Source organism: Mustela erminea, chromosome 1 (assembly GCF_009829155.1).
Source record: "Mustela erminea isolate mMusErm1 chromosome 1, mMusErm1.Pri, whole genome shotgun sequence".
Taxonomy (NCBI): domain Eukaryota; kingdom Metazoa; phylum Chordata; class Mammalia; order Carnivora; family Mustelidae; genus Mustela; species Mustela erminea.
The window spans coordinates 63394824-63407744 of NC_045614.1; the positions used below are offsets into that span (position 1 = coordinate 63394824).

The window sequence follows — 12921 nt, forward strand, 5'->3', positions numbered from 1 at the left end:
ACAAGCCTCCCCAGTTTGGAAACCTTTTTCCTGTGCGGTGAGGAGCCCTAGGAGCAAGGAGAATATAGGTCTGCCTGCCTGGGTCCTCTGGGGTTCCTTGAAGGCAGAAACAAGAATACACACAGCAGACAGAGCATGTCGAACAACTGTGAATGGGCCCACTTGTCCACAAAGTGGGCACCACATTCACTCCCTAGCCCATTTTCTCTCCCTTGGGCCCGAGGCATTAATTTACTTGAGCTCATCAAAGTTCTGATGGACAGTTACCTGTGTCTTTAATAAACCAAGAACAAGGAAGGAATGTATACTTTTTAATCAGTATATTTTAGACCCTAGGAGACAGAGAGTTAGGGAAACCCTCCCTTCAGTGGTTTCCAAGTTTGGTCTTACCTTAAAAAAGAAAAATATAACATGACAACAATTTTATAATGAGATCCCAGTTCTACATAATAAAAATGTTCTGTCTACTCCTGTTAACAAAGCAAAACATTGGCTTCTCCAGCATGTATCTTTTCCCATAATCAGGAAAAATTTCTGAACAGGGTTTTTAGCTTGTTTTTTTGTGTCACCAGATACTCTTGGTGGTCTCCTGAAATGAACGGTCCCCTTACCAAAATGATGTTTTAAAATGCATAAGATGAAAAATCAGATTACAAAGAAACCAATCATACGAAAACATGATAATTGCATTTTAAAACATATGGTTTAGTAATATGTGTTCTTTCTTTTGTAACATTAAGTAATAAGATTTGGCAGTGGGTCTAGTAACTACCCTAACTTTGAAATAGGGATGATAGTAATTGATATTTTGAAACAACTGCAACTTTGTAACTTGATAGGAAAGCATCAGTGATTTCTATGTGGACAGTCAGAGTCCCCCTAATATTTCCTACGCTTTGTTGTCTATCTACATTGATAGTTGAATAAAATATGGCATTCCAGTTTGAAGTTAGTGAACATAGAGATTGTTTTCCTACTCAAGTTCACAAACTCTATGTACCCTATACACAGATCACTAAGACGATACTGACCAGGGTTAGAGCCTCTGTCCTATAGGAAGGGGAGGGAGTGGGGCTGCTTTAATGACGGGAAGGAGAGGCCATGCTGGGGGAGAGAGGAACGACAAGAAAGCCATTTCTGAAAGGTGTATAATAAGATATTTACAAATGCTGTGGATTTCCTTCACCTCAATTCCACTGTCCCTGGACTAACAATGAGCCATCTTTAAAACTGATGAACCTGGGAAGGTGGGCCAGGGAGGTACATAGGTATAAAGAGAATCTTCTCTTTCTTGGCTTAAAAGGCTAAATTTTTTTGTGTTCTTCCACATGAGGAGAAAGAAACAAAAGGAACGCTTTAAAAATTAGCTTTTCATTTTTGTTCTTGAAGAAACACAACTGTCGACCGAAACGATGGCATTCACCTCTTGTTCAAATTCCATTATCACAGAAAATATTCTTTAAAAAGAGCCCAGCACTCCAGTCAGGACCTGTGCCGTGAAAGCCATCCCTCACCAGGGTATCCCCCTCTCCTTTTATCCCTTGTGTCTGCAGAGCCCTCTTTAAAAACAAAGTCCTGGGGAAGAAGCAATCAGAAGTAATCCTAAAAACACAAAATCCTGGGGAGGCTGGGTGGCTTAGTCGGTTGTTTCCAACTCTTGGTTTGGGCTCAGGTCAGAATCTCAGTGTCATGAGATCGAGCCCTGCACCGGGCTCCACACTCTGCACAGAGCCTGCTTGAGATTCTCTTTCTCCCTCTGTCCCTTCCCCTGCTCACGCACTTAGAAAAATGAATGAATGAATGAATGAGTGAGTGAGTGAATAACACAATAACCCTCTCACCACCTGAAGGGACCTCCTACACATCACCCCATAGGCCTGGTTTTTAAAAACCCAAAAAACCCTTCCAATTCCAAGAGGGTAGGTGAACAGTCTATTGGCAACTCTTTTCCTGATATCTGCTAAACACATTGGATTTCATTTACTCTAAAAACTCACGTTCCTAAAAAAGAATCAGGCTGCCTAGCTAGGCAATCTAAGTACGAACAAACAGGATGTCAGGTCAGTTTCCCTGGAAGCAGTCTCCGACAGGGATTCAGGTGCTTTTTCAAGGGACGCCATGGGGAGCAAGGGGCATGGAAGGAGGCTGGGGCAGGGAAGATGCTGAGCAAGACTGTGGTCTTGGGGAGAGTTCCTAATGCACAGGGGGCTCTGGAGCACAAACTGTAGCATGGAATTACCTACACTTGAGACAGGAGCTGGCCTTTTCATCCCCCAAATGGGTCAGTCATTGGCTGAGAGCTGCACTGGGGTGGGTGACACCTCCCAGGCAAGGTGACTCCTGTAAGCGAGGGCCATTCTCCAGACCAGAGGAGGGGAAGCTGTGAGCCCTTAGCAGCTAACACTTATGGCAGCTGGGACTGGGCACGTGCACAGTACAAAGGATCTGGGTATGGCACCAATAGCATCCACCCAGCCTCATCATATTTGGGTCAAAATCACCTGGCATGGGGTCAGAAAAGCAGAATCATAAAATCTAGAAGTTCTTTATATTGTATCTCCCTTCTCATGGCAATTTGCAAGGAACTGTGACTTATGGGTGGTCCATGTTAATACCCAAGTCTGTCACCTTTGGCTCTCAGGGAGGGGGCTGGTGACCACTAGGGACAAAGCCAAGGCTCGTCCCTCCTTGGCCACAGTTGTCTTGGGTTTTGCCTCCGTGGAGAGCAGCAGGGCCAGAACAAACTTAGGAAGGATGCTCACGAGGGGGCGTGTGCAGGACAACAAGAAGGGTGTGTGAGGGAAGATTTACTTTGGAAAACAAAACAACTACGTGTCCTTGGAATCTGGCTTTTCATACAGTAATAATAGTCTGCTCCAGGATGGGGTAGGCTAGTAATGGTGGCAAGAGACCACTGACCCAGCCACAGAATCAACCGCAAACACCTTCGCAAAGAAACAGCATGTGGCTTCCTGTCCACTCTCGACTTGAGAGGTGAGGGGTCTAGTTACTACCTTCTCTCCATAGTTCCTTTTCTTAGCTTAAAAGTCCAAGGAGAGGGAAAGCAACAGCCATATCATTTTGATCCTGCTGGAGAGATGCTTACACATAAAACTTCCAATGGTCGGCTCTATTTGGAAGCCAAGGAAAATATTACCAAATAAAATTTTATTAGGTACACCCACGAAGTAGACCCAGGCTCCCCAGGTTGCTCAGGAGGGAGGTGGGCTATGGGCAGGCACGTTCCCAGGGGCTTCCGTGGTTGCCATGGTTACTCTGAAGCCCTGCCTTCCACGTACTTTATGGATTCCCCATCCTCTCATTATCCAGATGGAAAATCCCCATGTCTGCTCAGCATGCAGAAGGCCATCCCTGAAATCCAGTATTTGTTGGGATAGATTTCTGCTCCTCGTGTGTGTGTGTGTGTGTGTGTGTGTGTGTGTGTGTGTTTGTCGGGCGTGGGGGAGTGGGAGGGATGCCTGAAAACGAAGTGACCTCCCCTCCATGTTTTCAATCTGCCCAACAAGGGAACATGGTCAGTTTCTTAAGTGGTGGCCAACTGTCCCCAACCTTGCACTGAGACTGGTAGGCCATTTAGGAAACTACAATTCAGATCCACCCTGAGATAGGAAATTCCTCAAGTCATTTCCACTTGGCTAGCAGCGTCCTGGCCGTCAGAGACTGCCCAGGTTCCCCAAGTTGCCATGGCCATTTGAAGACACAAAAGATGGGTCTAATGGCTAGGACACTGGACTTGAACTCAGAAATCCACCAGCACGTGTTTTTCCTGCCACTGCCATGTAACTTTCTGTTGCACCTCAGATAAGTGACTCTAGTTCCTGCCTATCAGCTTCCCATTCTGCCCCTGAAATGCTGTGGCTGCCAGTACATACACACAAACCACCAACCATGAACCCCTGCAAGCTGGGCTTATTTTTACCCTGCCTAGGTTACTCTGTAGGACAACAGAGAGGGCATCTCAGAACCACAGAGTCACCCTCTGTGCTCATCCCTAGCCTGTCTAGAGCCAGGGCTCCAAAGAAACACAGCTGCTTGGCCTCACTCCACTCAGGTTCCTCCCAGGATGACGGAGGAGCCAGAGGTCTTATCGTCTCTGCCTGGGATGTGCTGTGGACACATCCTTTACCTGACTTTGCTGCTGTCCTCCGGAAAATGGGAACAAGGCTCCCAACCCTGTGCTTGGCTTGTGGGTTTGCTCTAAAACCCAAATGCTCTTCAGCATGTGGGCATTATGTGGTCATGTTTGCTAGAGAAGGACAAAGCAGTAAGATACAAACAAATGTGATAGGTAATAAAGTTACCATAGTAATGGAGAATGTTGGGTATTTGGCAAAACACTGGAAAGCAAGCCTTTTCAGGAAGTTTTAAAGGGAAGAAGCCTTGGGGCCAAAAGGTGCTATAACACTCCTGTTAGAAACTCCAGAATATGTTCATCAACTGAGATTCTTTGAGAAAGTGGGTGTAGCAGACATAACCCATGCCCCTGCCACTCCCCTCGGACTGTTTCAGTCTTGCTGACTTCCAGCTGTCAGTGTTTGCATTTTTGTATCCAAGGGTCTTTTTCTAGAACCAGACAAGGCTGCTGTCACAGGCTGGTGGTGCCAGGGAATTAACTTCTCTACCCTCCCAACCCCAGAGTAGCCCACAACCAATGACTGAGAGTCAAATACCCCAGCCTCTTGGCCCCTCTGATGCAGTAACGGTAAGGTGAGTGTTTTCCACAGTTCCCAAGCATCTCCTTGCAGGATGAAGCAGCAGCCGTCCACTGTGATAGCTGGGTATGATGAACTGACTGATGGTTTCTCTCCACTCACATCCCCTGTCATGTGACATTGCAGCTTCTCCCACCAGGAAGCAGAGTTTATGTCCCCACCCCTTGAATCCTGTTGACCCTGTGACTTCATTTTGGCCAACAGAGTGTGACAGTGAAACTAGACCTCATGAGTCCTTGTGCCTTGCTGTCCTAGATTTTAGATACCTGCCCCACCATAAGAATAAGACTGAGCTTGCTGGCTTGGGGACAAGGGACCACGTGGAGGCCAGTGAGAAACCCTGGCCAACGATAAGCCAGTCATCACAAACAGAGGCAACCAGCCAACCTGAACTTGGCTGCAGATCTGTGAGGGAGCCCAGGAGACCAGAAGACCCAAACAGTTGAGCCCAGCCTAAACAGATGATCCACAGAATCAAGAGATAAATAAACAGTGGTTTCTCCAAGGCATGAAGTTTTGGGGTGACTTGTTACACAGCAATAAGTAACTGATATGCTAGTGTTGCATCGTGGTGCAGTAAACTGTCCTTATTTGTTTCCACTAAGCCTCGTATAGCCGTAGCCAGAGCTCTGTTAGTATCTGTCAAATAAATGAATATACTAGCATCGTGTCACTTCCTGCCGGTGCATAGAAGCTAGGCACTCTGGAAGGATACTGCCTCCTTCAACACCCTCCCTCCCCCGCTAGTGTGTGAATGTCTTTCTGCTTGCCTGAGTCTGCTAACTACCTTCCCCAGGGCCCAAATCCTACCCTCTGCCTAGGTAACTCCCACAGAAAGACTACCCACATGTCCACTCAGCCTTGAAGTGTTCCTGAAATGTGGGAGACACACCTGCTGCCTCCCATTAGGGAACCCACATCAGAGCAAAAGCAAAGACTTATTCCAAGAGAGACGAGTGAGGATGAGCAATCCTTCCACTCATTCAAAAACTCCTATTCATGGGAGCATTTCATTTTTCTTTCAAGAATAAACCCTCAAAAAAACCATTCCTGTTTCCAGAGATTCCAGAAACAGCAACTGAAAAAGCCAGCTGCTCCCAGTCAATAAACTTCTTTTGCATTTTTCTTCCAGATCTGGGACAGACAGCAAAGGAGAAAAACAGTAAATCTGAAGGCTAACATTCTGGCCAGGGCATAAGTTTTCCAGGTTTCTGATCAGCTCCTGCTCACCTTCCTTCATAAAACAACAACAATGATGGCGGCTTTACAACTGAGGAAAGTGCTGATGTGACAGCCACATGTTTCAGGTCAAATCTGAGGCCCTCCATGGAGAGGAAAATCCAGCCTATATGGATTAAAAACGTGTGACTCAATGCAGAGACCGCCACCGACCCGGCAGGATAGGCAGCGACTGTCTCCAGAGGGGAACGCTGTGGTGTAAAGCTTCACATGTCCGACAGACAGCTCATGAGGGAGCATGAGCAGGGACAGATGGAAGCCCTCTTGATAACGGATATTTTAACCCATACACCTCCTTTCAGGATGGGACTTTTCACAGAGGACTTTCTCTCCAAGGTCTCCAGGCTTGATACTTCTGGTCCAGAGCCAGCGGGTATCAGACCCCAACAGCCACTGAGGCTAGTGCATAGGAGGAGAGCAACATGCAGAATTAGCCATTCCTGGCTTTAATGGCTTGAGCAAGGAACCTGGCTTCCCCAAGCATCTGTATCCTCCCCACTAAAAGGAGTATAATAATATTTACTTCCTAGTGTCACTGAGAGGATTCAACAAAAGACTAATGCTAACTCTCATTTGCTGAGTGCCTATTATATGCCAAGCACTTTTGGAAGCACTTAAATGTTTTAATTCATGAAATATTTGGAATAACTTAATAAGGTGTTGCTATTATTTCTCTTGTTTTACTGATGAGGGAACAGGCACAGAGATGTTAAGCAACTTGCCCAAGGTTGCACAGCTGGTAAGATATGGTGTTATCTAAGTATACTGATGACCCTCAAGGGCATGCAGGGCATGGTGGGCATTCCATAGACAGGGGTCTCTTCCTCTTTATCAAACAAGACTTTACTTCTACCGCATGCTATGCAGTTGATGATTCTGGCCACTTTGTACTTTTGAGAAGAATAGTTTGTTTCAGGTTCTAAATAGTTCTCTGGGTGCAGCAATCCTAGTCTCGAAGGCTGATTTTTCATGGATGGAGCTACCTGTCTCACAGCCAAGGATTCTGGGACATACACTTGACCCCACATCTCCACTGTGATAATTGCATTGTTAAAGCTACCAACATAGAACCATTACATGTGGCCACTAGATGGTTCTTCTAACTTCGTAAATATTTACTGTGTCTTTTCACTTTCCCTAAGAGTTCTTTCATTATTCAGGTTGGCTGGCCAGAAGGCACTGAAATGTTCCACTCATCTCCTACGGGAGGCATAAAAATATATACGTATGTATTTTTAGATCAGCTGCCACAGTCTACATTTCTTTTTCTTTATCTTGATCACAGGTGCAGTAATCTTAGATACTCTGGGTATTCAGACAGACAAAACAAAACACAGTTGCATCATTTTACAAATGGGAGTTTTCAGCTCTGTTCAATAGAAACAATCTGGACAGCCTCATCCAGAGGAGGTGGGGAGCTGTCCTCTCCCACCTACACACTGCATGCCGGGAGATCATGGCACACACACCAGTCATGTCCGCAGCTTGATGCCCAGTGTTTCCCTGATTTGAACAGTTACAGGATGTGCATCCCACCCAGAGGCAATCACGGCTCCCACCTGGGGCAATCATGGTTCAACAGAGCTCAGTAATAAACCAGAGCAGCTCAGTTCTGGTTCAACAACCAAGACTTTGTCAACCAAATTCAGACCCTGGTTTCCATCAGCAGTTTAATGCCTGTGACTTCCCTCACTTTGTACCTGGCTCTACGTGAAGGTCTAAGGAAAACCATCATTTGGTATTGTATCTCTCCCCACCCAATTACCAATTAATGTTTCTTTGATGACTCCTCTGGGGACAGTCAGGGGCCCAAGATACAATGAGGGTTTAATGCGGGATCTGGACAAAAGGCTATTTTGAGAGACCAGGGGAGCCTCCTGGGAAATAAGTCATCCTAAGGACAGTACCATAGCTTTCATCCAAGGGCACCACTTCTGAGATTCAGAAAATCTCCTTACCCAGTCTCTAGGTCCCATGTCTAAGTCAAAGATGATGGAATTACCAGAAAGGCTGAAACATCCCTGGAAACTATAAGATATCAGGAAAGAGAGCTGTCCTCTGCTTCACGTGGTAGTGCAGACTGTCTTTTAGGTCCCAGTTCACCCCTCCATGAACTTAGGTCCTCCGCTCTGTGACTTTGCAGTTCCTCTTGTTAAGGGGGCAGAGAATATTTTCCTGACTTGGAAGTTGGTCATATGACTTGCTGTGACCAACAGAGTAAGGCTCAAGTAACAGTGCACCAGGTCTGAGCTGGGACTCTAAGGGTTACTGCATGTTTCTGTTTGCCCTTTGTGCTGTCACCAAGCCATGAGAAGGATAAGCCCATGCTAGCCGAGTGGTTCCAGCAGGACAATGAAAGACACATGAAGCAGAGCTAAACTTGGCCACCCAAACCTAGCCTAGATCAACCTACTCTCTGCTGAACCCCAGATGCATGGACAAGTCAGCCAAGATCCAGCTGATCCCAGCCTGGACCCGCTAACCCTCAGTTAACCGGCAGCTCCATTAAAAGGGATGACTGCTGTTTTAAGCCATTGAGTTTTGAGGTGCTTTGTTACGCAGCCTTTCTCTGTGGCTAAAGCTCACTGATACATATGGGGGGGCCTGGGTCCTGGCCACTGTAACTGTTCTCAAATTATCAATTTCTGGGCCCACAGAGCAGACCTGGTTCTGATCAACACTCCTGAGGGGCAGTCGAGGCTGTTTTAACCACCAGTGGCTTACTGACCATGAGCCTTGGGTTTTATGTCTTAATACAAGAAATGCAAAATGGCACAGAGAAGAACTTGACTATGTCCATCAATGGGCAGCTGGAACATCAGGACTTCACTAACCTAATACTTAACCTTGGAGCAAGTGAACATTTTCCCACCACATAAAGTTTTCTGATCCAAAACAAACTTCCAACATTTACTGTCTGCCTCACGACAACACAAATTCATGTGTTTTTGTTTTATGTTACTTTGTCCCTAAGACACTTTTTGGAAGACCTATTTAAAACTGAAAGTAATGGTCTGATAATTTGTGAACTTTCTTTAGAACTGGTTTCTCTAATAACTGCAGGAACTTCTTTACCTTAAAAAAATTCTGATATCCACTTCTTTTATTTGAAGTCATTTTCTCAGCTTGGCAAAACGTGTGCCATTTTAATTTACCACATTTATCAGAAGTCAAAGTAATGCTAATTAACGTTTAAGTGGTTTTGAGAAGTATTTGTGTGTGTGTGTGGGGGTGTGTGGTTATATCATCTTTTGCCCAATAAATGAAAACAAAAGTAAAAGAATCTTAGTATTACTTTTTGATAAATAATAGATAATTTATCAACCAACGTGTGTTTCAGTGCAGTCACTGGTTCATAATGGGATATTTCTTACATCCACCCAAACTTAACTCTCATGGTTACAAATAAGGAACATAAAATGGCATTTGGAGAAGTATCAAAAGTGAGGACAGTTTTTGAGCAATGGTAATACATGTATGGACAGATGTTCCAGCCCCCAGGCTAAAACAAACGTTCCAAAGGAACTGTCTTGAAAGGAAACCGTTCTCTGAAATGTGGCCAAATGATTCAGGACAAGCACCTTCATCCTACAAGGTGTCTAAAATAAAAGGCTGGCAGAGAGGAAACAGGAGGCCTCTGTGTGGTTTACCTTTGCCAGGAGGACTCTCGTACTGGGGGAGGGAAGCCTGAAACAACAGAGCCGGTCTGTTCCTGGGGATCACATCGCCTACCCCTCCCAGCACACCCTCCTGCCACACCCTCCCGCCACCAAAAAGCCTTCACCTGTTGTGAAAACAGATGCCATTGTTAAATGTAGGGGGAAACATGAAAAGAATCCTATTTTAATATTAAGTCAAATCATAGGAACTGTCCCACTTAAACCCTGGCAATTTCTTATGGTTCAATCTCATACAATGAGTAACTATAAAATACTCCCTTCATCACACAAATACTCACAGGAATCAGAAATACAGGCTAAACTGTGAGATATGCAGAACCGTAAATGAAACAAAGAGCGAATCATCCCCACCAGAGGATATGAGCCTCTGCCTTTGGCTCAGGTCATGATCTCAGGGTCCTGGGATGGAGCCCTGCACTGGGCTCCCTATTCAGCTCAGCCAGGAGTCTGCTGGACCCTCTCCCTCTCAGCTCCCATACAGTGCGCACGCTCTATCTAGCTTGCTCCCTCTCAAATAAAATCTTTTAAAAAAAATTATTGTATCATATACATTCTTGTTAAGCTATAAAATACTGTTGTAGAGTGTTGTATCCCACCAATTCTAGTTATCTCTTTGTGGGGTGGCGGGGTACTCCGCACATTGCGGCTTCGGGCCTGGGGTCCTGACAAAGGAGCCTCCCAGAGCGAGGTGGCAGGAGGAGAGCTGGGTTACCTGGAGAGCAGCAGCTGACCCTGGAGCTGCAGGTCCGCAGCACAGTCCTCTGAGCGGCAGTTCCTTTCAAAGACGGTCTGTAGGGGAGAGAAGACAGGAAGAACAGGATTTAACGGCAAAGGAGTAAATATCAGCCAACTATTTCTTTCTACGTCAGCAGGAACTCCTGTGAAAGCTTCCTCCTCTTTCCTCCTTGGAAGCCAGCCCCCCACCAAAGTGAGGGCTCCTCCTCCTCCTCCTCTGGGGGAACCCACAGCAGTGGGGGGCTGGGCTGCGGCATGCTTTCCTCCTGTGGCTCATGTCTCAGTCTGTTGAAGTGTTTCTTCTAGTAGGTTCCTCAAGAAGGAACTTCTTCCTTGAGAAGATCTTTAAACGCTGTCAGATGTGCGTGAATAATAATCCAGTTGTGTAAAGAATTCTTAGATTACAGTGTGGTTATTTCCTTCTGTTTGCTCTCTTGGGGAGGCAGAAAGTCTCTGATGAAGGTGGGTTCTGCCTGGGTGATGGGATATGATAATGTTTAGTTGCAAAGAGAACAGTCTAAAAGGCCTGTGGCTATCAGGCTGAGGGCACCACACCAGGGCTGAGCGACCCTTTCCCGCATCTTAGGGGTAGGGGGTGGGCAGCCTCCAGAACAGATCGGACCTCAATGGCCAAGGCCTCACCCAGCGCTGGGGCCCAGCTCTCAGTGCGCCAAGCCAGCCTGCTGGTCAGAGTGCTTGTGCAGTGCACTGAGGGCCTGTGTGGGGGCTGGCCAGGGAATCGGAGGCGGCACCTTGGGAGGAGTTAGTTTTCCCCTATACCCCACAACAGGGTGGCCGGTCCCTCCCTTACACTCGTCTGGAGCTCTGGAGTGCTCTGACATGTCTCATCTAAGGACAGCAGACTCCCCACGTTCCCGACTGACAGACACTGCTCACTACTGGGAAGTGGCTTTGATCATTTTGGATTTTGGAGAGAAGAGCCTGTTGTCATTTTTCAGCTGTAAGTCATTCACTATTAAACTTCTCCTCTGTCACTGCTCATGCCTGTGGGTTTTTCCCCACCACAGAACACAGTTCCAAGGGATTTGTTCCTGTCCCGCAGGGTATGTCCAGGCAGTGCTCAGAGCGCCAACGTGGGCTCCAGTGAACTTGCTGGCCCATAGACAGTCTAGACCTACCAGACAGAACATTTCTGCCTATGGAAATTCATATTCCTCCGTCACATTTCCAAAAGAATGAAGCGCCCCAGCCAACATTCCCCTGCCTTCATTGTGGCGGGGGCGGGGGGGGGGGATCATGGAAGTCTTGGGCAAAAGAAGGAAATTCCCAAGTTCTTTTGGACACTACTAGGAGGAAGGAGAGAGCCAGATTTCCAGGAAAGTTTGATAGAAGACACTGGGTCTTTGTGATCTCAAGCAAGGAGAGAACAGTGGGAAGCTGATGTGGACGGCACGGATGTCTTCGGAGACAGAGGCAGGCTCTCTGAGAGTAGGGATGAGGGGAAAAGCACCAAGGTGGCTTCACCTTTGAAATTGAAAGTGAAGGTCCCTCCTTGTCATGCCCTGACTGAGGCCTTGAACTTAACTTTGTCTTTTGTAATTTCACATTTTCCTTCAAGGGAACTTTCCTCCCAAATTCTATAAGCTTCAAGTCCCACGATACCAAGCCCTGGCCCTGCTGACAGGCTCCTTTCGGTATAAGGTTTTCCAGGGTCACAGGCAAGAGGGACAGTTGGGTTCCCCACCGCTGGGTGAGGGGGGGATGTGGGTAAGAAGTGATAAAGAGGATGTGACCTCAATCATCCTGCGGTATACAATCTGACAAGACCTTGTCCCCACCCTCCTCACCTCTGTCCCTCTGGCTCTCTTGTGCCAGCTACCCCCTCAGACTAGCCTTCCGTCTTCCCATAGGAAAAGCAGGGCCTCCACTGAAGCCGGTCTCCAGCTCCTCCATCTCATTCACCCGGGGTGTGTCTTTGCATCCCTCCATGAGCAAACCAAAGCCACATCTCTGAGCCCCCCACAAGCTCAGGCTTCCATTGTTAAGTTCTTGTAGTTCCGGGCACTTTCTCCTGCTACCGCTCATCTCAGTCGTAACTAACTGATTTTATAATTACATGTTTCCTGTTTGTGTCCCCTGCTAAAATTAGGCTCCGTGAAGATGGGGGCCATATTGGTCCTGCTCACCTTTGTGCCGGTCCCCAGAGCCTGGCATGTTGAGGTTTTCTGGTCAACCCTAGAGGACCACGTGGTGCTCTGAGAGCTGGTGACCACTGAAATGGGGAGCCCCATGGTGGATGCTCCAATCTGGGCCAATGCTAATACACTGATCATCCTCGCCAAAGCTCCACACCCATCCCCCAGCGACATGCAAGGGTAGAGCCTCTGATAAGGAACCTGTGGCTTCATGGAAGCTCATTGTCCTTGGTCTGCGTTCCCCTTGTACCCTACTATTTCCTATCCCTGAAACTGGCTTAGGTCTCCCAGCACTGCTAAATTTCCACCCAACAAAGACAAGCTCCAAGTCCATCATTTATATATATTGATGTACACACACGGGGATACACACACACA

The 12921-nt window shown here is 46.9% G+C and overlaps 1 protein-coding gene across 1 annotated transcript in view; it reads right to left on the reverse strand.

The window, feature by feature from the left end:
* The window catches only part of ITGA9 (integrin subunit alpha 9), a 327258-nt gene that overhangs the window by 136001 nt on the left and 178336 nt on the right, over positions 1 to 12921 (reverse strand). The window contains exon 17 of the mRNA XM_032354270.1: positions 10365 to 10441. Coding sequence (XP_032210161.1) covers positions 10365 to 10441 — 77 coding nt within the window. The remainder of the gene's footprint in view (positions 1 to 10364; positions 10442 to 12921) is intronic.